This window comes from Melozone crissalis, unplaced genomic scaffold (genome assembly GCF_028551555.1).
Source record: "Melozone crissalis strain CALT ecotype California unplaced genomic scaffold, PUWL_Pcris_2 ptg000027l_1, whole genome shotgun sequence".
Taxonomy (NCBI): Eukaryota; Metazoa; Chordata; class Aves; order Passeriformes; family Passerellidae; genus Melozone; species Melozone crissalis.
In genome coordinates this window covers 18,484,782-18,507,287 of record NW_026535805.1, presented here as the reverse complement: position 1 = coordinate 18,507,287, position 22,506 = coordinate 18,484,782, and the positions used below count along the sequence as shown (strand labels likewise).

Sequence of the window (22,506 nt, the reverse complement as noted above, 5' to 3'; positions counted from 1 at the left end):
TCAGGATCACATGACTTACAATTAGTGCTCCCAGATAGGAAGACTTGACTCAGGAAGTTAGGAAATTTAAATCAAATCAGACCATAAAAATGAGTGTAATTGGTGAAGGAAACAGGGTAACTACAAGGTTTGGAATCACTCCTAGCAAGAAGCAACTAACATTTAAGATCTTTTTCTGATAATAAAGTGTCCTTGTGCTACCCAAAACCTCCCCAAATATTTAACACATATATTTCTATCAGAAATACCACTCCTGGCATTCTGTTTCTCACTATTAAAGCTCAGGATTTATTCAGGACAATTTTCTGAATATCAATTATCAGCAATATTGACTACACATTGCTGAGATTACAGACTAGTCTTCCCATGGAAGAGACTACTTCCATAAATACAACTGTCTTACAATCATGAGTGTGATCTGGAAGAGCTGTTAAAAGTGGTCTTAGATTTAAATGTAAGACAACCACAGAATAATTCTGTCCCATTCAGAGAAATTGAAGCTGTATGAACAAATAATAATAAAAATCAAGGTGCTCAAGTGATCTTTGGAGGATGTCTTAAACCTTTTGGCAAGAGAATTGCCAGGTGTTTGGCCATTTTTAAACTGTCAAGAAAGCAAATATTTATAAGCAATGCATGCAGAACAACAAATAAAGCAGTCCTAAGACTCAGCCTCTGTCCAGCCAAGAAAAGTTAAATGGAATGAATGATAGAGCTGAAGTCAAGTGAGCTGGATTTGCTGTGAGGGAGGACCTTCAGCTAAGGACAAGACAGGACAGGAGGTGAACACTGCTACTGCTATGATTTTCACAGTTTGTCATTTACAAAACATAAAACCCTAATGAAACAGACACAATGGTCATAAGAGGAAAACAAGAATGGAAAATGTTTAAATTCATGTGACAAATGAATTACTCAGGGCCATCCTGGATCCTGACAAGCTGGCTTGCCAGATGCAGTAAATTAACACTATTAGCATAAATTTTGACATCAGAGCCACTACCTATCAGTAACATTTGCAGACATCTTGTTTACCTATCCTAGTAGCATCTTTCCATACTGCATTAGTTATTACATATTTATTACTATATGCTGATAATTGATTTTTGGATCCTGTGTAACCCTGGCTGCAGTCCTGCAAAATGTTTTTTTCACAGAAATTGTCCGGAGAGAGCTTAATATAGTTTTTCTTGAAGGAACTAAACCCACAAATAGCTGTGTTACATCTTCCCAAAATACATGGACAGATTATTTTCAATAACCTGTATTAAAAATCCTTTGGAAAAACAATCCATTAAAGGGATCAGCTGGCCCAGAACACTAATTTCAATGAAACACATTTTGAAAAAACTATCCTTCCAAACTGTCCTTAAAAAATGCAGAACAACTGCCAGACAAAAGTCAGTGATTTAGAAAGACAAAGTTGAGAAGAATATCTGAATTTCACTCCAAAAAAACACACACTCAGAACAAACCACTATTCCCAGAACAAACTACTTCCAGTGTTCATAGTGTATTTGCAATATGACACCAACTACCCAAAGTGACAGAGGAGATGCTCTGGAATTAATTTCAGGACAGTTCCAACAGCACAATGCAGGCTTGTCAAACCCTGCCTCCTGTTTAATTTGACTACTAGAGATAACTATCTCCTCCTCAATTACTTTCATGCTTTCATAATAAACCACTGGTCTAATCATGAGGGCTCACTGAACAAGTAACTGTTTCCTGATAGTAGCACTGGTTAAATTTTCTATCTGCTTAAAAGAGGCAGCACAGAAAACGCCAGAGCAACTTGCTTCAAAGTAAGAAAATGAGTATAAAGAGAACAAAATCTTACAACTATTACACCTGAAATGGAATGCAGGTCTTGGTCTATCCTCCTGCAAAATGCTTTGCACATGCAGAAATCCATGGTATTTCAGCCAGTGGTTTAACTTGTGCAAATAAATCCTATGCTACCATCACAAGTAAGTCACAAAGACAGGCAGTCTCTCTGACAAAATGCACCTTAGATAAATGTCTGACAAACAGCAGCTTTGATTTCTAAGTATCATCATGTCCCTCACTAGTTCATAGCAGAAAGATCCCACCCACAAATATATGACTGCAGCTCCTAGAACATTATGTCAATGCAATTTCTGATAAAACAGAGGAAAAGTTTAGGTTCTCTATGAAAGGGACATGATTGTAATCTCTATTTTACAAAAGTGATTTAAAAAAGGAAAATCATCCAACACATAGCAAATAAAATAACTGAGGTAAGGTGTCTTGTACAAAGAAGACTCATCCTAATTCACGCATAGAGGCATTTGATGGCCACACACGGAAATACAGGAAATTCCACTTAAACATAAGAAAAAGGCTTTTCTACTTTAAGAATGATTGAACATTATAACAGGGTGCCCATAGCAGCTGTGGAGTTTCCATCCCTGAGGAATTAAAAACCCAACTGAACCAAGGTACTGAGCAACCTGCTCTCAATTGAGGTGGCTCTGAGTTTGTGCAGGAAGGCTGGACTAGACAATCTCCAGAGGTCCTTTAACATTAAGCATTCTGAGATTCAGCAAATTCAAATGTCAAACACATTCCTGTTTGGTTTCAATTACGGTATCCCACCTCCTGTTAGGGGCTTTGTTCATGCATCTGTTCCCCTTTAGCTTCTTCTCTCTTTTTTCCTGTCATTTCTGTAACACATTCTTTCACATCTACACCCAGCTTATGAGACTGCAGAAGTTTTAAACATTTCAGCACCCAAGAGACCTTCCATGTTACTCAGAAAATACCTACCAATAATCATGGCCATAGCACTGCTGTTACACTGGCCAAGAGCAGACAAAATCTGGCTCATAATTTGCTGGTTGGCCAACACCAAGTCTGCCACGTATGCAGTTGATCCTTGAGTATTAGGGTTGCTTCCATTGCCATCTTTGCCTCCTGAAACCTTCTCCTCATCAGACACACTGTCTGTAGTGCTGCTTGCTACTGGAACACGGGCGCTGTATTCTCGGTTACTGGAAAGCGGCAGTTGAACTAAAATGTTTATCAGCTTTAATAAATCAAACATGAGCTGATCCCTTGTCATTTCTCCACAAACTGCTTTGGCATCCCCTGGACGGATAATGTTGGCAAAAAGGCCTCCAAAACAGGCTCGAGCACCCACAGAGCTGTCTGAGCCACTGCGAGACATCACTTTGTCCGAACACGTAATGTAATGATGCACAAGAAAGGTTATGGACTCAATCACTGCAGAAATAGTGCTGACTGATACAACTTCAAAATTCTGTTCCAGGGTGAATTCCAAGAGTTTCACTTGAGCATCCAATGGTCCCTGGCCTGTCTGGAAAGCACCCCTGAAAGAAATAAAAGAAAAAAAAAAAAAGGAAGAAAGAGAGATATTACAAGTAATACAGGTTTGGCTGTTTGAGTGTGGTCTTTTTCCTTGATTTTTTAAGGATTCAAAAGCACACCAGACTTCCAATAAATAAAAAATCCAGCTATTTCCAGAAATGCATGTTGAAACAAAATCTAATCTTCCACCTGCATCAAGTTTCTGTAATTTTTTAATATACTGGTCATTAAACAGCCTGCAGAACCTACTCATGCCACCACCTCCCTGATACCACTAAGGATTAAGAGGTTAACTGTAAAAAAGGCTAGGACTCATCTTTTGTTTTGTAATTTTGTAGGTAAACACTTGAAACAGTCTATATACAGGCTGAACAGTCCTGTTCAGTTCTTGGTGAAAAGTTTTCTATATTTGCAAGAAAAACTCATGGAAAGCAGTCACATAATACTTCAATATCATGAGGATTACTTAGTTGCTAACAGGAAACCATGATGGATTTTTTTTTTTCTTCCCATTGATTAATCTTACTCGAACTTTTAAAATTAAATACAGAACAAAACAATTTATAGAAACAGCCCTGAAAATAATATTTGGAATTTAAGTAATTTTAACAGTAAAATACTGCTTTTCTTTACAATTAATCTTATGATCAGACACAGTACAGTTCCATAATTATATGTGTTCTTAGAAATAATCATGTAAATCCCCTCCTGGTGCTTTGCTTCCATTTCATGGCATTTCACAAAAAAATTCTAACACATTTCAAAAACTACCCTTTCAGTGGTCTCATTAGCTTATTTTAAACAAATGCTGGCATGCAGACACACACTCCAAGATTCGCTGTGACTTAATGATTTTATTGTATTATGACATGTCTCACAGAAATCACTGATCATCTAAATAACTTGGTAAACACCACTCCTATAATTTAAGTTACAAAGGTAAAATCTCTTGGAGAAGGTAGAAATCATTTTCTGTAAGATTAAAGAATAGATAACACCAGTGCCACCTACTGGGAATCCAGAATTGAGGAAGCTCATCCCTAATTATGGGAAGCCTTTGTCTGGAGATGAGCAGAACATTATTAATAACAGAAAGAAATGCTTTCTAGTGTACTTCAGTCGAAGCAATTGCCTTATTTCCAGTGTACCACTGAGACAGACTCTTGTGCCCATCGGCTTTGCCTTGAGGAAGCAGAACTGTGAAAGATGAGCCAAAACTCTTCTCTCTCCCCCGGCCAGAGGCACACTAGTGAGCATAAATAGGCCCCAGAAGAGTGGGACAGAGGGTGTTTTCCACTGTCATGCGGAGAGAAAAAGAACCCACCAAAGATAAAGCAATAAAAATGCATATTGCATAAATAGAATTATGCAATCTCACAGCTCATCCTACCATGTGAGAAAAGACATCTGTACTATTTTCACAACCGATGAATTTCTGGAATCTTTCATTAATTCAGACCTCTCAGAATACTTTTTTTAATAGGTAAGCTCATCAACAGTGTCCTTACTTCAGGAAATTACTTCACCAAGCTTTAAATAGAACCAGTCCAACATTTTAGTGTCTCTATTGACACTCCCTCACACAGATGAGTGTGAATTCCAGATGCACTCTTCCATGTGCCAGGAGCAGCCCAGGTCCTGCTGCAGCAACAATGATGATTTCCATTGACATGGCACATACACATTTGAGTTGTGATTCACAATCACACAGATTTTAAAGAAAAGAAGGGTATGAAAGAAAAACAAACATGTAAGATTTACCTTTCTGTTGAAAGTATATGTATTAATTTCAATAAAAATTCACTGAACATCTGAGGACAAGTTGAAGAGAGGTGCACCTGTAATCGAGTAAGAAATTCTTGCATAGCTTGTGTTGCTGTTGGCCCAACCTAGAAGAAAAGACATTTTAGGAAGAATTATATACAACTAAAATGTCTTCAAGAACATTAATTTCTTCTAAGAACAGGAAAGTATTGCATAGCTTAACTTGCTTTTTGAAAATTTCTACAGCATCTTTACAGAACTAATCTATATCCATTTATATTATGTGTTTTTCTATTATTAATCACGAGTCAAAAGTAAGAAATCCAGTTCTTTGTCTAAGACTTGTTTTTCAGCTTGAGACTCTCTTTTCAGTAATGCAAACTGTACTCCATACAGAATCCACTTCTGTGCTAATCTGAATGTTTTTTCACAAACTATATACTTAAGTAAGTACAGTGTTCAAGTTCTGGAAATGACTATGTATTTTCTTGAAAATTTGCTGGAAAAAACCCCCGTGGAACTACCAGGTGTTTTCTATCTCTCAAACTGAGACTCCTGGCAAATACTAGCTACAGTTAAGTTCACTTGGGCTTTTTTTAAAATACTATTCATAGATATTTCCAAGATGTAAAAAACAAGAAAACATTAATTGAAATTAGGAGAGGCAGCAGATACCACATGAATTCAGAAACAGGAAGAAAATTAAGTAGAATTTTAAGTTCAGGAATTCTTAGCTATTAAAACTTAATCTTCATTGGCATTTTTATCCCAACCCAACAAGACTTTGGGAAAGTAACTGAATGGAACATTTCATTCACATATGGCATCCTCTCCCTGTGGCAATTCTCCAGAGAGCTGGGAAAACATACCAGCACTACTGAGAGTGTATCAACAACATGAACTTTCCTATGGCTGCTCATTAGAACCAACTAAGTCTATAACTAGAAGAAGAAACAAGACAAGGATATATTACATTGTGAATGAAAACATTTCTATCAAGTGTCTTGAAATCCTATTGCAACAAGTTTCTCTTATTTTAATTGCTCATTACCTGTGGACTGTGTTGATTGGTTCCATGAGGGTTAGTGCCAGAAAGAAATTTCACTAACACATGAATAAGGTTGGGATCTGACACCAACAATTGGGCAGTACTTTCCTGAGCTCCAATGGCACTGCTTGGACCAGCTTAAAAATAAAGACATATGAATTATGTGTGTAATCTTAAACATTAAATGTAAATCAAGTATTTTTAGTGCAAAACCCTTATATTTATTTCATGACATGGAAATATTGTCAGCTAAACCAAAAACTGCTTACTCAGGACCACAATTTTGAGTTTTCCACTAAGTACAGATACAAAGTCCCAAAACCATCGAATCAGTGTTCCAAGCTTGCTAAGGCAGCATTCCTGAAAATCAAGACTGATTTTGCAGGTGCAATAGATACAGACATTTTGATTTGTCTTCTTTTGTTAGTCCAACACTTCAATAAGGCTCTAGTGCATTTTTTAGTTTGTCAGACAGAGACCAAGTGTTCTGTTATCCTGTAAACAATCATAGTATTTTTGTTCTTGGCACATGTAAAGACTTCTCAGAATAAAACTGCAGGGAGCTTAACAGATAAGAACTCTAAAGACTGGAATTTGAATCAAAATACACCCTTCAGTGATCAAACAAATCAGCTTTACTCAATGTGAAGCCTTACTCTTGCAATAGTAGTACACTGAATCAGTTCAAAGTCCTGAAAAAAGCACATATGAAACAGATCCTGTGGAAGAGGGACAATGCTTTTTGATAAATGCCATTGTTCTCCCTTTCACGACTGGCTCAGGTGTACAACTGCACCCTGGGGGAGGTTGCAGGGACATTCACACATAGGTCTGAATGTGCTCATCCCTTCTGATAAGGTGTGACTGACTCAAGAGTTGACAGTACATATGCTTGTTAACTAAAGGCTGTTATTCCAGAAATCAGGCCATGATTCTCAAATACTATGAATAAGAGTGAAGTCTCAGTTTGTGCATAAGTCTCTTTCATTAGTTTTTTGCTCTACTTCTTCATCTAATGGCAAAAATTTCAGCAGATTTTTGTGAGACTGAATTCTAAATAACATCACAGAAAGTAAAAATTTTGCAAACAAAGTGCATCTTACAGTCAATGACTTGAAATGGCAAATATGAAAAAAAGATTCATAGGCAATATTTAAAAACTACTTCCTTTAATTTCTATCAGCGTTGTGGCAAAATCTCATTCACAAAGTGAGATTATTTCTAGTGTGTTATAGAGCAATATAGAGAATATGAGATATTTCTGGTATGCATAGGGAAATGAAATGGCTGGATTTCTATTTTAATAGATTCAGCTGCTGGGGGCTTATTTTCAGATAGCTTAATATAAGCAGTGACTGGTGCCTGCATATTTACAAAAATATTCCTACTCTGTCAGAAAAACTTCAATCTCATTCACAGCAACTTAATCACCCCTTTCTGCCACTTCTTCTCATACTACACAACTAATTCCCAGAGATCATTAGCTAGTCCTAAAATGTTTTTTGGAAGACACTGATGACTTACTTATAATGACATTTTCTTTTATCATAAGAGTTTCTGTTTCCCATGATATAAGCAATTCAAGGAGCTCACTCTTGAAAAGCCCGAAGTTAATGGAGAACAAAAGCATGCACACGACAGAAGGAATATTCTGGAAGTCTTCCGATGGAAGCAACATTCATTTGTACATCTCTAAAACTGTCAACATAAGAAAACCAACCAAACAAACTTACCATTAAGCTGCATATTTGTCATGAGTGTTAGGCTGTGAAGCACAAGGCACCACGTCCGGAGTAACGTATTAGGATACCATGCCAGAACTGACAGGAAGCTAGTTACTGAAGCTGTCAAGAAAAACAGTTTTTTCCAAGTTTTAATCTTCAAGGTATCACTATAAATTTCTAATTTTTACTGCAAGGTGCTATGCTGATTATTGTTATCAATATTATTGTTCCTTGCATCCATTTTGTTTTGACAATTGTTGTCACTGTTCCTGCAACCACTGTTGCATTGCTGAAATTAGGAAAACACTTCACAGGAACTGGCCCACAGAACTTTTTACAGTGTACAGACCCTGATATCTCAAAGAAAATGATACAAAGAAACTCGTTTCAAATGTACTCATGGAAATCAGTGTAACAGGTTCATTATATCAGGCATTAACATTTTTAATTATCACAAGATACCATAGACTTTCTTGATTAAATAGTATAACATATTGCAAAAAAAAAATAAAATTCAGCATGCCTTCATACTAGATTAGTAGTCTGATGCTCAACAGTAATGGAGCTTTCCCACTCTGCTGACCTCTTTGTTAAGGGAGGCATCATAGGATGGTATAAAGGAGACTAAATTTGTCAGAAAAATGCATACAGTTGCAGAGTTCATCTCAGACTAAGAAGCATATTTTAATGAGTCCTCTTGGGAATAATTCTGAGTTAAGAACCACAGATTTTACCATTTTATAAAAATTGAATGAATCAACTCTCTGTTACACTCTAGCAATGTGTTTTCCACTTTAAGAAGAAAACGAGACCAAGAGTTCTTTAATAAGAACATAGAAATTATCTCAACACAGATCTTATCAAAAATACTTACTGTAATACTTCTTGCTTATTATTAAAAATTGAGTATTTAAAAAAAACCCAAACATAAACTTATTTCCCACATTTAATATATTTTACCTTGGTTTAGGGAAACAACAGGTATTCGGTTAGCATTATAAAGGAAAATATCAGCACCACTATCTTTACTTCCAGAGGAGCTGGAATTCAGGCTTAACGTGAGCCATAGCTGCAATAGGGATTCAAGCTGAAAGAAAGGGAAAAAACCCACTATGAGAACAAACTCAGAACCCCAGAGCATCAAAATTTTAATTTTAAAAGCCTGATCTACATTCTCAGCTGCTACTATTTCCCTGCACACACACACACACTCTCTCTTTCACTGGATTTGAAAATTCTGCCCAAACATAATATTCAAGGCAAATTCAGCCTAACTAGCAAATGCTTCTGCTATTGTTTTTGTAATTGATTTCTTCCAAATAACTTCTCTGAAGAAATTTCTTCAAACTTGTGTTAAGAAAATGCAGCTTCACACACTATTTGGAAATATCTTTATCATAACCCTATATCTGTAACATGTACAGGTAGGCTTACAGGTTTGCAGGGAAGCTTTTGGAATGTTATTAAAATGATAGTTTCCCAGTCAACCAAAATGATTCAAAAGGCCCATTTATCTAATGAGAAACCTCAGAGATGCTGATGCTTACTCTGAATAATTACCCTGAGGAACATAACTTTAGATATTCTGGGGAAGCACCAAGGATGTTTAAACATCTCATCCAAAGCACTTTCTCATGTAAAGAATAATTGAGGGATGGAGTCAGCCATTCTATCAAAATATCAAGAGGGAGGCAGGCATCTAATCATATATATAGCATGCATGGCATTCCTTTGTATGACTCAAGAAAAGCATTGCTAAACCAGTGACTTCTCAAAAAGCAAACTTTCACATTTGCTATTACCATACAGGATCACTGGATAACTCAGATAGGAAGGAACCTTTGCAAGACATCCAATCTCATCTGCTCAAAGAAATGCCAAAGAAGATATCAGACTTTGTCACTTGGGGGTTTATTCAACTGGGTTTTGAAAACCTCCACAAATCTCCATTTGTCATTAAGTGTCACTTAATGACATTTTTCATTAATAAGCAAACAATTATCATTCAGTGGACATACAAACTTGTTTTTAAATATGCAAATGTATACCAGTTTTCCACTGTAACAAGCAATGCCTGCTTTTGCAAAGGCTTTCAGAGCTTTGTTTAGTACATTGTTGTAATTTGTCTATTACAGTACTGTTGTCCATGACATATTCATAAGCAATGAAGCACATAACCTAACAGATTACTTGAATCCTAAGTAGCAAGTAGTAGTGGAAAACAACTCTCAAATTTAGAGAAAAATACTATCAGAACATTTAAAATTCAAAATTCTCTACCTGAACATGGTGGACTTGCAGCATGGAAAAGAGTTTGTTGAAGCATGCACTCAGCATAGGTATAGATGACAACTGCACAATCAGCTGGGCATTTTGGTTAGCAGCATGTAATCCCCTCAGCAAGGAATCATCTGTGCCACTGGGAGACTGCGTCACTGGAAAACAAAACAGGGCACCATCCCCCCATGAATTACTCTGAAAAGTTGCCAGAAGTCATTTCATAACTATTTCCTGCATTTTGTACTTAAGTGAAGGACACTTTTTATAATTTAGAAGAATATCTTCAACATAGTGTTCAGTTGGACTACTGACTGCCATAGCAGTAGCATACTTGAATATCAAACATTTCCATCTTCACAAAAACTGTTTGGAACTGAGTCCACACAAATACATTTTCACAGGTATTGCAGCAGTGCCCTGGTAAGACAAACAATTGGAACATCTCTTTTATCCATTACAGTGCAACTGTTGCAGACAATAATGAACTTCCAGAGAATAAACTCTCAAGATATCACTAAACCTACTCCATCACTACATGCTCAGCCAATGACTGCATGTATATTGAAATACCCAGAGGGCTACAAAGAAACACATTTTAACAAGATGGGCAGCACAACTCAATGAAAAAAGGTTCAAAAGTAAAACACTCTGAGTGTTTTTGTAACATAAAGTTCACTGAACATCTGAGTTCAAAACTGTATTGAAGTATTTTCACTTTCATCACGTAGTAAGTGTAACTGTCAAATGCAAAGAGCTTTCAAACACCAAGAAGGAAGCTTCACACAGGAGGTTAATGTTTGCTTGCACCTAGACCTAAAACTGAAAATTTTCCCTTCTTTGTAGCATAATCCACATGCATAATTGACTGTTTCACAAAATGTCTTAAATAAAGGCATGTAAGTTAATCAAAAATCTGAATAAAGAGCAATCTCTTAAATTCAGCCTAATAAGAAAATGCAAGCAAAATGTAACTTTTTCCCAGCTACTAAGTGACTACAGAAAACATTACTGCAAACTTCAAAGCATCATGATCATTATGGGAAGAGAATGATTTGACAACATGTAGTTACATGTAGGAGAAGTGTTTGTTAATGCTTGTAGAATGGAATCAGCCTCCAGTGTGGACATCATTTTCAGCATCAGCTCAGCCTGCTGCTCAAGTCCAACTTCCAGACGTGCATCTAAAGCTACAGGAGGCAACAAAAAAGGTAAAACTGAGTATATCAAGGACATACATAATTACAGAATCATAGAATATACTGAACTGGAAGGGACCCACAAGGATCCAACTCCTAAGAGAATGGCTCATATGGGCATTGCACCCACAACCTTGCTGTTATCAGCAACATGCTCTGAACAACTGAGCTCATCTCACCTTTGTTCCTCTAACTTTCGATAACATTCTTACAAACCTGAAATATGTAATTATTAAAATACTGTATTTCTGTGAAACAGACCCAAATTTCTTTCCACACTTACTTTACTATCACACATGACAATCTGCATATGTTCAAGTCATTTCTTCCTAAGGCAACAGCTCTCAAACAAGAACCAAAAAGCTGTTTTTTCCCAATGTGGCAAAAGAAAAATTTATCACCCATTTCAGTAGTACTCCTACAAATTAAACAACTGTGCCACTTCACTCCTTTGGGGTAGAGCCAAATACAAAAGAGCTTCCAAAATTTCCTGAGAAAATAGAAATTATTTAAAACTGCCTATAAGTACATTCCAAAATGCTAGAAAATAAGATTTTCTGCTATGCTGGGCTTTTTAAAATGTAAGTTTTACATTATATTCTCTCAGTTACTACAGGAAAAAAAAAAAGGCATATATAAAATGTAATTATTTCATCTTAAAATACATAGATATTGCTGAAGTAATTTCTTGTCCTAAGGTGTCAAATACAGTATTACAGAAAAGAGACCATGAACAGAACTTCAATTCATTGCTTACCTTGAGAGACTGATATGCTGACAGTTTGTGATCCATTTTTCTCTGTAGTTACAGGTGGTTTTGCAACTGGAATTCCAACACCACCAATGTAAGGATTGTAATTGTAGGTGCCATACTCAGCACCCCAGTAATCGTACCAGGTGCTGCTTATAGGCTTAAAAAATAAACAAAAAACAAAGGAAAAACTATAAATGGCAAGTCTTTAGATTGCCAAAGCTTTTCACAACTGACAACAAATGTGGAAGTTAAAAAAAATTAAAACCAGAAGATTGGTTCTGATAGCTTTAGAAAATTGTTTCAATCCTTACTGTGGTATAAGCTAGTGAATCTTTAGTGATTATCAAAATCCAGCAGTGTAGTTCCTGCCTCAAAGATTCAAGAAGACAATTGGAAAATGGCAACATCAGTTTTTCTTCTCACATTTGTACCATACTGTAAATTTGGAAGTAGAGCATTACACAGATGTTTTGAGGAGGTATTTATCATGACAGACTACTATACTATACTATTAACTGTACTAATTAAGTATCTTGAAGCCTCAGTGAGGCTCAGGGGCTATTTGCACTGGGCTCTGAAAAAGAAACAGCTGAGTAATCTCTACTTGTGTCATAATTTAAGACACTAACAAAGCATATGGGCACAAGGAAAAAAGTAATGTAACACTGTATAAAGGCAATTTGCATATGCTGGTCTTTTTAATGGTGAGATCCAAGGGCAACTGTTATTTTTGAGATAAGGAAGCAAATATTAAGAAGGATGAAGAATCAAGAAGTTTTATGGGGATTTTTTTGGTAGACATCAAAGCAGGTAATAAGACAATAAAGATATCTTGGATGAAGCAGACTAAAGAGTACTGCCACATGACATGATAGGAGAATAAAGAAGGCAGAAAACATCAGTAACACAGAAATTCAGCAGTAAGTGTAATTTTTGGTGGTAGACTGTGATTTAAAGAAAAAAATGTTTACATGATAGGTAATGGGTGGAAGGACATATGAGGGAACACAGAAAAAAAAATTCAGTGTTTTCTGAGCAAGTGGTGAGACAGATAATTCAGGTTAATTCAAATGAGAGGTTTAAGTCACGAGTGAGAGACATGGAAAAACTCCAAATGTTATCCTTCTTAACACAGAAAAGACACTCAAGATTTCATTATGAACAGTGTGTTTCTTTAAAGTCTAAATATTTTTGATTTTTCATAGACATTGAGAACATTGTAATTGTACAACATATGTATATTTAGCCTTAATTTTAAGTATAAAAGTACTTAGTAATTTTCTTGTTCCCCAGTGAAGTAAATTTTGAAGTCAGTTGTTGCTCTTCATGGTCTGAAGCCAATCTGAGCACAAGCTACTGGCCTCCTTTTATAAATACAATACTAACAACATAAACTCATCTCAAGATCAGTCACACAAATGGTGCTCTGTTCTTAAGAAAAAGAACCAGACTGGATCTTGTTTATTATGCATTTGTTGTCTTCAACATGTGCTAATATGTGAGTAAACTCAGAACCTCTTGTTTACACAAGTATCTTCATGCAAAGGTGAAATATTTTGTGGCCAACTGACAAGTGAATATTTGCATTCTTTCCTGTCATTCCAGATTAAACATCACAAAAAAGTAGCAGCAGGTCTAAGATATCAAATACCACTACTGAAGAAGTGTGAGGGAGTAAGGATTTTTCTATCTCACATGTAAGGTTTATCTTGAAAATTTAGGTATGACATACCTTGAAGACTTTGGCTGCAAGGGGATCTTTTTCCAAATCAATATCCAAAGGATCAATATCAACTTCCATCAGGTCTTGCAGTAATTCAAGATCAATGTCCTTATCTTTTTCCAATGAAGACAAGGGTGGAGCACCTTGAATCATTAAAAGAATATTAACATTAGCAAGTTAAAATTATACAACGAGGATGCATAATACGCTTAACAGATAATTTTAACCTTTTTAGTATTTAAACTTTGTGGAAAAAGTTAAAATATACAATCAAGTTGCCTTTTTAAAAAGAATATGAAAAATAACCATTTTTTACTTGCCAGATGTAAAACTAACTTAATTACTCAATCTGCCTATATTATCCAAAACTATTTATACTATCACCAAAAAGTCTTTTACTGATATCTTGATAGATGAGTAAAATTATTTTTTTACTCTTTACAATAAATACGCATATACAGAATTATGGAATAATTTACCTGTAATGTCATGTGTCAAAGGCTCATCTATGGTTTCCACTAACTGAACTGTGGCCTGCTGGAGAGAGTCATCAGAATCTCCAGCTGAAGCTCCAGCATCTTCTCCCAAAGCACTTTCTTCCATAGCTTCAGCTGCTATAGGTGCCAACAACTCTCCTAGGTATTAAATTAGCAGACAACTTAATTTCAAACTTTATTCCCATTATAAATTAACATCCCAGTGTCTACGCCAATGTCATTTTTTTCATGTAACTCTAAATCCTCTGGGGGCTTATTTCTTCATGGGGAAATGTTCTGAATAATTTTCAAAAAATCAGGTCACATAAAATTAACTTTTCAATGTACAAGTCACTCTAATTGCAATTTTAAATCACATTTTTGCACACTAACCTAAATGTTATGATTTTTTGGGGTTTTTTAATAATTTAGACTGTGTCAGCAGATTAACATAGTGATAAACTCCCCCCCAAAATACTAAAGGAAGAAAGATTCAAGTGCAAGATACCTTCTAAACAATGATCTAAAAACAAACCTGCTAGAATGTCCTGCAGCATACAAGTCAGAGAATACTGAGCCCATGCTCCTCCCCAGGAGATGTCTCCTCTGTTAAAGTCAGTTCCAACAAGAAGCAGCAATAATCTTTCTAACTGAGTCTCATTTACAATCTCACATAAATGAATTGTTGGTCTTGTAGCATTTGCAATTCTAGCAAGAACCTATTAAAATAAGAAAGAGAAATATATGCCTATTCATAGTTAACCCTATGAAAGTATATAATAACTTTATTTTCTATGATTATTAGATTTTGCTTATAAATAAATCAGGTATTTTTTACCAGCTCATACTTGAGAATTTTACAAGTGTAATTACATGGATATTTTTTTAAAGTTAGTTTTCCATGCAATTTTGAAGCCACAATATTGTAAGTCACACAAAATGTGACAGATCAGAAAAACTAGTTCACCAGAAATGAGCAGTCATTTTAGTGCTGCAGTTAATTCTTACCATCAAACAAGCAAAAATGCAGCAATAGAAAACTAATGTAATGTGGTTGCTACTGCAGCTACACAGTGATGCTCCATATTATGTTTACCTTACAAACAAAAAGAAGTAAATCTGCATGACAAGTAAAGTCCATGGACAAGAGAAAGAGTGCCAGCTTTTGCACTACAGAAATGCAGCGTTCGTGTGCCAGTGTAAAGGGAAGTGGTTCAATTTCTGGAGTTTCCTTTGCTGTTGATACTTCTGTATCTAAGGAAGAACGAGGCCACTCTGCAGTTCGACGCAGGCGTATTAAGTCCTTGAAGTGCTGCAGAAATTAAATTTGAAACAACAGTTACAGTTTAAAACTGACCTCTAAATCCATTCTCAATGTAGCAGTGTGGCAGCAATAACAGAGACCGTGGAACTCCTTAAAAAAATAGAAGGAAGTCTAAAAATATATGAGAATCTGGAATGGAATGAAGACTTTATTGGCAAAAATTTGTTTTGGCAGAATGTTATCTCAAATGACAAATGCATAATCAAATTCAGTTCTGCAAAAGTGCCAATTAAGCCTTATGTATACTATAACCCATATTGAAAATACATACTTTAAAAGTTTCTTTCATATTTCCACACATGTACATAAAGCTACAGTTAACATAAAGCAAACTGCATATAAAAACAGCATGGAAATTTACTTTTACAAGAACACTGACTTTTCAGTTCTTCACATTTGATAAATCATCAGGAATTTCTAAATTTCTTAATACTGCCATGATTCAAAAGTATGTATCATTCATACCATAAATTGAACTAGTTTGATTTTTGATCATGGCTCTGAACTAAAACCTTTCTGACAGAGGGCCTACATGCAATGGAGAAAAGAAGGTGCTTTTATTAATTCTGTCATCCACTAAGAGCATTCATTTAGCAGCTCAGCTCATTGTATCAGCTACACTAGCAGTCATTAGATAATACAATTTCCTCTTATAATCTCACTTAAGCAGTAGCTACTGAAGTAGACCAAAGAAAGAGCTATTTAGTAAGACAAAGGTTTCACTTTCTCCTAAATGCAGTACATGTCTCACGTCACTCACAGCTTGTCATAACTAAAAGTGATTAGTAGGCAAAATAGCAAAACACACACAAAATGCAACTTTTCAAGGGTGCAGTAACACCTTATCTACAAGAAACTACAAGAGGAAAGATCTTTTGTTCAACACGTTTTTTTTATGCAACATGGTTATTATAAAGTGAGACTTAAAACAGCTGGACTTAAAACAGTTCAGCCAGTAACTCATTTAAAGGTGTCTCAAGGGGCTACCAGTGGAGTAGCACCCTTGGTATAACCTGCTGGAATAAAGCAGAAGATAGTGCAGGAAAGAACAGCTCATGACAAGCACAGTTAGTGAAAATTTAGGGCTTTATTTTTATGCTAGTGATTTTTCTTTCAATAATTACTAGAAATTTTAAGATTTCCTTTAGATTGCCTGTAAGGTCCAACATCATGTAATCTCCTCCCACAGACCTATTTTCAGGCATCCTAACAGACATGAATACTTCTTGAACTAGGGAGTAAATATTTAAAGAGAAATATTTCTCTCAAAATATTGATATTTCAAGAAAAATATCATCTAAGCTTGGTAGCTGGAAAGATTTACATATTTTTTGTGTTCCCTGCAAAGTCCACGTTGTCATTGTCTGAAATCCCTAAATTTTAGCATCTCCTCTCATAGCCAAAACAATTCTTTAACTACATCATCAACTCTCAATATCTGGGGCCTATTGCAAGATGCCACAACTGAAGTGGTGGGTACCTTCAGGAAGCTAAAGAGCTTATGAAAAACTTCAAAAATAATTCTCAAAAGTTGTATTTATTAGTTCAGGGAGACAGATATTGACATGATTATTTTCAATTACTCAACCAGGAAAGCATCTAGAAGAGCATCATGCACGAAAGCTACCCACATAAAGTCCTACTTTATCTCTCTATTGCTGTATGTTATCCAAAGTTTAATGACATGACTGGCATCCCTGAAGATACAAATTTATTAGTATTTTTGGCCATGACTACCTAAAAGAATCCTGTAGAACAATAAACTATTTTTCACAGAGCAATAAATTCCCAGATAGCTGCTTTTTTCAGTATTAGAATATACTTGATAGCAGCCATGATGAAACAACTTTTTGTAATAAGGTCAAAGTAAGACGAAAATGACTTTGCAGGAACAGGTCTTTTCACATAAAGGACAAGAAGTCAGTTACAGTTTCAGAGCATCATACCTTTGAAGTAGCCTGCTTTAGTTTTGCCTGTTCTACTAAAAGTTTGTATGATGATCCTTTGTTGCTTTGTATTTTCTCTTTTTCCATCTGTTCCACCAAAGCCTTCTGTTTTGCTTTTAATAAGTTAAGTTGCTAAAAGAAAATGTTAATAGGAATAAATGAAAATTTAAGCAATAAGATGTTAAAAGGATCAGTATGTTCACATGATAGCAATCTTCAGTTCAAACTGTAACTTGAGCTTTTAAAATACTTTTAAATCACAGCTTAGGTGCTTGTACTCAGATTTATGTAGAAAGTACATTATATTTATTGTCCAACAGAGTACAACAGTACAGCCCAACATGTGTTTTTCTAGCAGATCCCTTGCCCCATGGTTTTAGATGAATGCCAAAGAAGTTAGGCAGCCTTTAGCTACAGAATCAGACCTATGCCAAAGCAAGGCTGAATGAGTCCCAATGCCAAAGCTGTTGTTTCAAGAAATGAGATGCCCTATAAATGAGACACTTCTGTGAAAATGGGCACTACCATGCAGGAAGTCACCTGTTTATGATGCACGAGCTGTTTCCTGATCTTTCGTGAGTACAGTCTATCGAGGCTACTGCTGCCTTTAGTAGATCTGCTCAGACTCTGAGTGTGAAGGCTATTGTTTATAAAACTCCACTGGTTTCCTAATGGAAATAAAATTTTAAAAATTAATCCATCTTATTAAACCTCATTTAACTTTAGAGAAAAGCCTTTATGTTTCAATGGTTAGCATCTCCATATATTAAGTACTAAAGAAACAAGCTAAACTGAACTCTTGGCATTATTCAACTGTCCTCAATCATAGTAGTAATTTCTGTGTGATATTAAAATGCAGTGGTACCATCTTTTTTTCATTATTCTTAGAACATATAAGCAGGCAAGCAACTCGTCCTAAGTAAGTACAGTAAAACATCTTCATAATGTAAAAGCTTTATTTTAAATTTTAGAAAAGATATTAGAAGAAAACCATAGCTAATCAAAGTAATAAAAATAACAATGATGATAATTATGATGACAACAACAATATATAGTACATATTATTATTGCTACTACTATTATTATGAAATAAATTAAACCCAGACAAAAGCCAATTTAAAAATAGTGGATATAAATACCAAAACATTTATACCAAGTGTCTCAACATGGTGCATGTTCAATTGTAAAGTCCCAGTCATAGGGTAATATACAGACATTTCACAAATTAAAATCAATCCTGCATTTTTCACTTGAAAAAATAAAAGAGATTACATTTAGAAGGAGATGTAGATGTAAATAAGTAGACAAGAATGAAAAAAACCCACAACCTGCATTCTTAAAATCTCTTTTTTCAAGTGAATAGAAAAGGAATTTCGGTTATTTGAACACCTCCCAGAACAATACTCAAAGAATGAACTTTTGATAATAAAGATGATGTACCTGTCAAAAAGCGTTCCCTCTCTTTTCCATTCAGAGGTTTCTTGGCTGTGGCTGCTTCATCTTCAACAGTAGCTACATAATCCAGTAGTCTGGACACCAGCATTACAACCCAACTGATCATGGGAATATCTAAAACTCCTTCAAAATAAACAAATTTCAGTGCTTTAATAAATTTCTGAAGACATAAACATCACATATTTCACATCACTAGGCCACAGACTCCACTCCCCTCTTTTTGTTTTTTAAAAGGAGAGAGTCTGAGCACTCAAAAATGAGGAAAGAAGTCAGTATAAAACTTAGGTGCAAACGAAAATGTCACAGTTCCCTTAGTCTGGTTAAGTCGGACGTCAAAAGATTCACCTCAACTGTTCAAGCTAAAAATTAAGCAGCATTTTTTAATAAAAAGAGTCAAAAATTTAATGTCTAAATTTCCTCAATACCAAATGCACAATGACAGCTGCTTGCATTAAAGTACATGAAGTAGATATCTCAAATTCTACAGTAGGTAACTCCTCCATCAAGCAGGGCTCCAATAAGATAGTTATAACCATGCATACTGATACCTCCATCTTGACTTCCCCATGAGTGCATTTCATGTAGCTATCTGAATAAGTTGCAGGAAAGCCAAGAATGACTTTAGACTAGATGAATGACACTGGTGGCACTAAAGACTGGCTAATGCCTAGTTCAGCCTCACACTTTAAATGCTGTGTTTTTGTATAGGCAGAAAGGAAAAAAACCTATCTTGCATATCATGCAAGAAAAATCTTTGTGCATATGGAAATCCTAATAAACAGTTCCAAAGTGAACTCACGACTGCTCAACAAAACCAGAAAAAAATATGTAATAATATGCAAATAATGACCACTTAATTACAGTAATTATGCAAATGGCATAATTCTACCATGTCAATATAGCAAAGACATCAGCACAAGAGGTTACACCCACATTTTCATACCAGTGCACTGTGCTGAGCCACATGTAACTACACTGTGCTTTTCATGCACTGACCTCAAAAAAGCTGCAATTAATTCCAACTATTATTAAACGCAGATCAAACAAGAAAACTAAGGCACAGCAATGATCCATCCACAATCACATGTAGCTGCTGGCATCCAAGCATTAGGATGCAGCCTGACATGTTAACTGCAGTTTCCTGAGCACACTCTGACAGAAGGCAGCCCATCCCCATCCCATGGAGGCAGAGGAAAAACCCCAACAGGTCCATAACAGGACCTGGACTGGAACCACAGACTAAACTGCAAGAACAGAAATGAGGCGCATTGGTGACTGCGACACACCTTTTTCGATGGCAGAATAAAAAGAAAGGATCCTGCTGCAGAGTGAAGTACATACCTTTTCATACTTCTGTTAGAACAAGACCATTTATTTTCCATTTATCTCACAAAAAAAAAAATAATTCTCAGCTTCTCTCCCTCCCTCCCTCCAAATGTCTTTTGCTTATTCCTTTTTTCCTCTTCCAGTCTCAAAGTTTACAACTTCTCTCCACTCCTAACACTCACCTCTTGCTCTGATTTTCCTTTGCTTTTTCACTTTTTCCCCAGTAAGTATTCACCCCTTTGACCCTGATTTATGTGTGACAGTTCTCAAATAGGAATTTCTTCTGCCATACCTGATGCTTCCACCACACATAATATTGCCCTAGTACTCACCTGTACTGTCCAGGAGGAAGGAAGCTGGAAGACCAGCAAATAAAGCTCTGAAGTATCAGTTACTTCTGCTTCCTAAAGTCCTCCATGAGGACAACTAGTAAGGCAAGAGCTATGAAAGGAATTGGAAGCTGTGGGGAGAGTGCAAACAGAGGTAGAGGAGATGTAAGCTTGGGTTTGCCTCAAACTAGTTAGAGACTATAGCAGGATATGGCCCCGATAGAGAAAGCACATGGTAGATCAGTGGGAAGCAATAGGACAGCTTCTGACACCAGCTGTAGGTCTGTAAGGACAGAGCCTCAGCTGGCACTTTACAGACCTCACAAAGCTAAGAATTTTAAACAACTGATCTTCTGTAATGCTTTGCTACCTGTACATAACAAATGAAGTAGCCTAGGGTGTGATGTTTTCAAAAATAAAAATTTGCGTCAACGTCGGGGTAGTTAAGAGAACACTCAAAGAAAATCAAGTTTGCAGGATATAATTTCAGTAAATTTTTAGAATAAAAAAAAAAAATTCCTTGTAATTACAAAAAGCCCCACAAAAACAAACTGTGTAGTCTGCAGAAACCACACAGATACACTTAAACTTGTTTTCGTATCTGTTTCACCTCAAAAACTTGAAAGTTAGAAAGGATCTCATGAGCAAAAAGGTGCATTTCTCGCCAAACCAATAAATTCCAAACTCATTCACTAGAGCTGCCTATACTTTGAATGTTCCCCCCACTCTGCCCAAGCTTCCTAGCTGAAATACAAATAACCAAACAGATTTTGCTCAGTTTTAATGGGGTGGGGGTAGGAATCTCTTTTAGCACCTAAAGAACAAGAAGATTAATCACATTTTAAAAGACAACTGTATTTTAGAAATATAGTAAACAAGCAATTTCTTCTTTTAATACACCAAAAATTGTGAGTTAGTCTCAATTTTCCAGTTTATAATGAATATGAAAATAATCTCCCAAATTAGAAGGCTACCTTCAGTTCTTCTGTGCACAGGTAAATGTGGTTGCAGTGGTGACAGCAGGTTATCCAGGAGATTAAGCAGACTTTCTAAAACACCGCTGTTGCTAAGCGATCTTTGGCCAATGCAAGAAAGCAACATGAAGACCCTAAAAATAAAATTTACATATTTAAGATTTTATTTCTTTTTCAGAATCCGTAATATCCTGCAAGACCCCTTATATGACATTATTGTCCTCGGCTTTCATCTGAGCCACAGACAGGTTGCTACAAAAAGCAGTACTGTGGCCCAGCTAGTAGACTGGATTTCACATTCTTATCATTGTTAAGGTTAGTGCAGCATTTTAGGGTGAACATCTCTTTCACCCTCAAGAGGTCAGCAGAGTCTTCCACATCTGAAACAAGATCTCATCCATTTTATTTCCTATTACGTATTACTGATAGCAGGGAAAGAGAATGAAATCTATGAATTCTTATATTCTTGAATTAATTAATTTAAAAAATTAATTATTATTCTTTTAAAAAGGTATGAATATAGATGTTGCTATTCAAAGAAGGCAGAAAGCCTCTAAGCAGCAAATACATTTGATTTAAATAAAATGCTAACATTTAGAATATTAAAGACCTCAATTAATAATCTGAACTTATCAATATATCTAACATTCAGTGCTCAACTCTACACATTCTTACTCTTATCTCAGTGCAGTTTTTTGCAGTGAATGCTAACAGTGTACCTTCCAGTCTCAATCCCACTTTCAAATACTGGAGAAACCAGCTCTATGATGAGGGTTTAAGCCTGATAAAAGAGAAGGTCATTTTTGACACTGGACAGCAATCCTGCTAGGGATGCA

General features: G+C 35.8%; 1 protein-coding gene across 2 annotated transcripts in view; it reads right to left on the bottom strand.

The window, feature by feature from the left end:
• The window catches only part of BIRC6 (baculoviral IAP repeat containing 6), a 177,765-nt gene that overhangs the window by 91,650 nt on the left and 63,609 nt on the right, over positions 1–22,506 (bottom strand). For both annotated transcript variants that reach the window (XM_054280068.1, XM_054280069.1), the window contains exons 31-46: positions 21,671–21,804; positions 19,027–19,164; positions 18,127–18,254; positions 17,587–17,718; positions 15,413–15,628; positions 14,852–15,035; positions 14,320–14,475; positions 13,850–13,983; positions 12,121–12,274; positions 11,238–11,354; positions 10,168–10,322; positions 8,848–8,974; positions 7,897–8,007; positions 6,167–6,300; positions 5,113–5,240; positions 2,791–3,353 (exon numbers count right to left, since the gene is read on the bottom strand). In XM_054280068.1, coding sequence (XP_054136043.1) covers positions 2,791–3,353; positions 5,113–5,240; positions 6,167–6,300; positions 7,897–8,007; positions 8,848–8,974; positions 10,168–10,322; positions 11,238–11,354; positions 12,121–12,274; positions 13,850–13,983; positions 14,320–14,475; positions 14,852–15,035; positions 15,413–15,628; positions 17,587–17,718; positions 18,127–18,254; positions 19,027–19,164; positions 21,671–21,804 — 2,711 coding nt within the window. The remainder of the gene's footprint in view (positions 1–2,790; positions 3,354–5,112; positions 5,241–6,166; positions 6,301–7,896; positions 8,008–8,847; positions 8,975–10,167; positions 10,323–11,237; positions 11,355–12,120; positions 12,275–13,849; positions 13,984–14,319; positions 14,476–14,851; positions 15,036–15,412; positions 15,629–17,586; positions 17,719–18,126; positions 18,255–19,026; positions 19,165–21,670; positions 21,805–22,506) is intronic.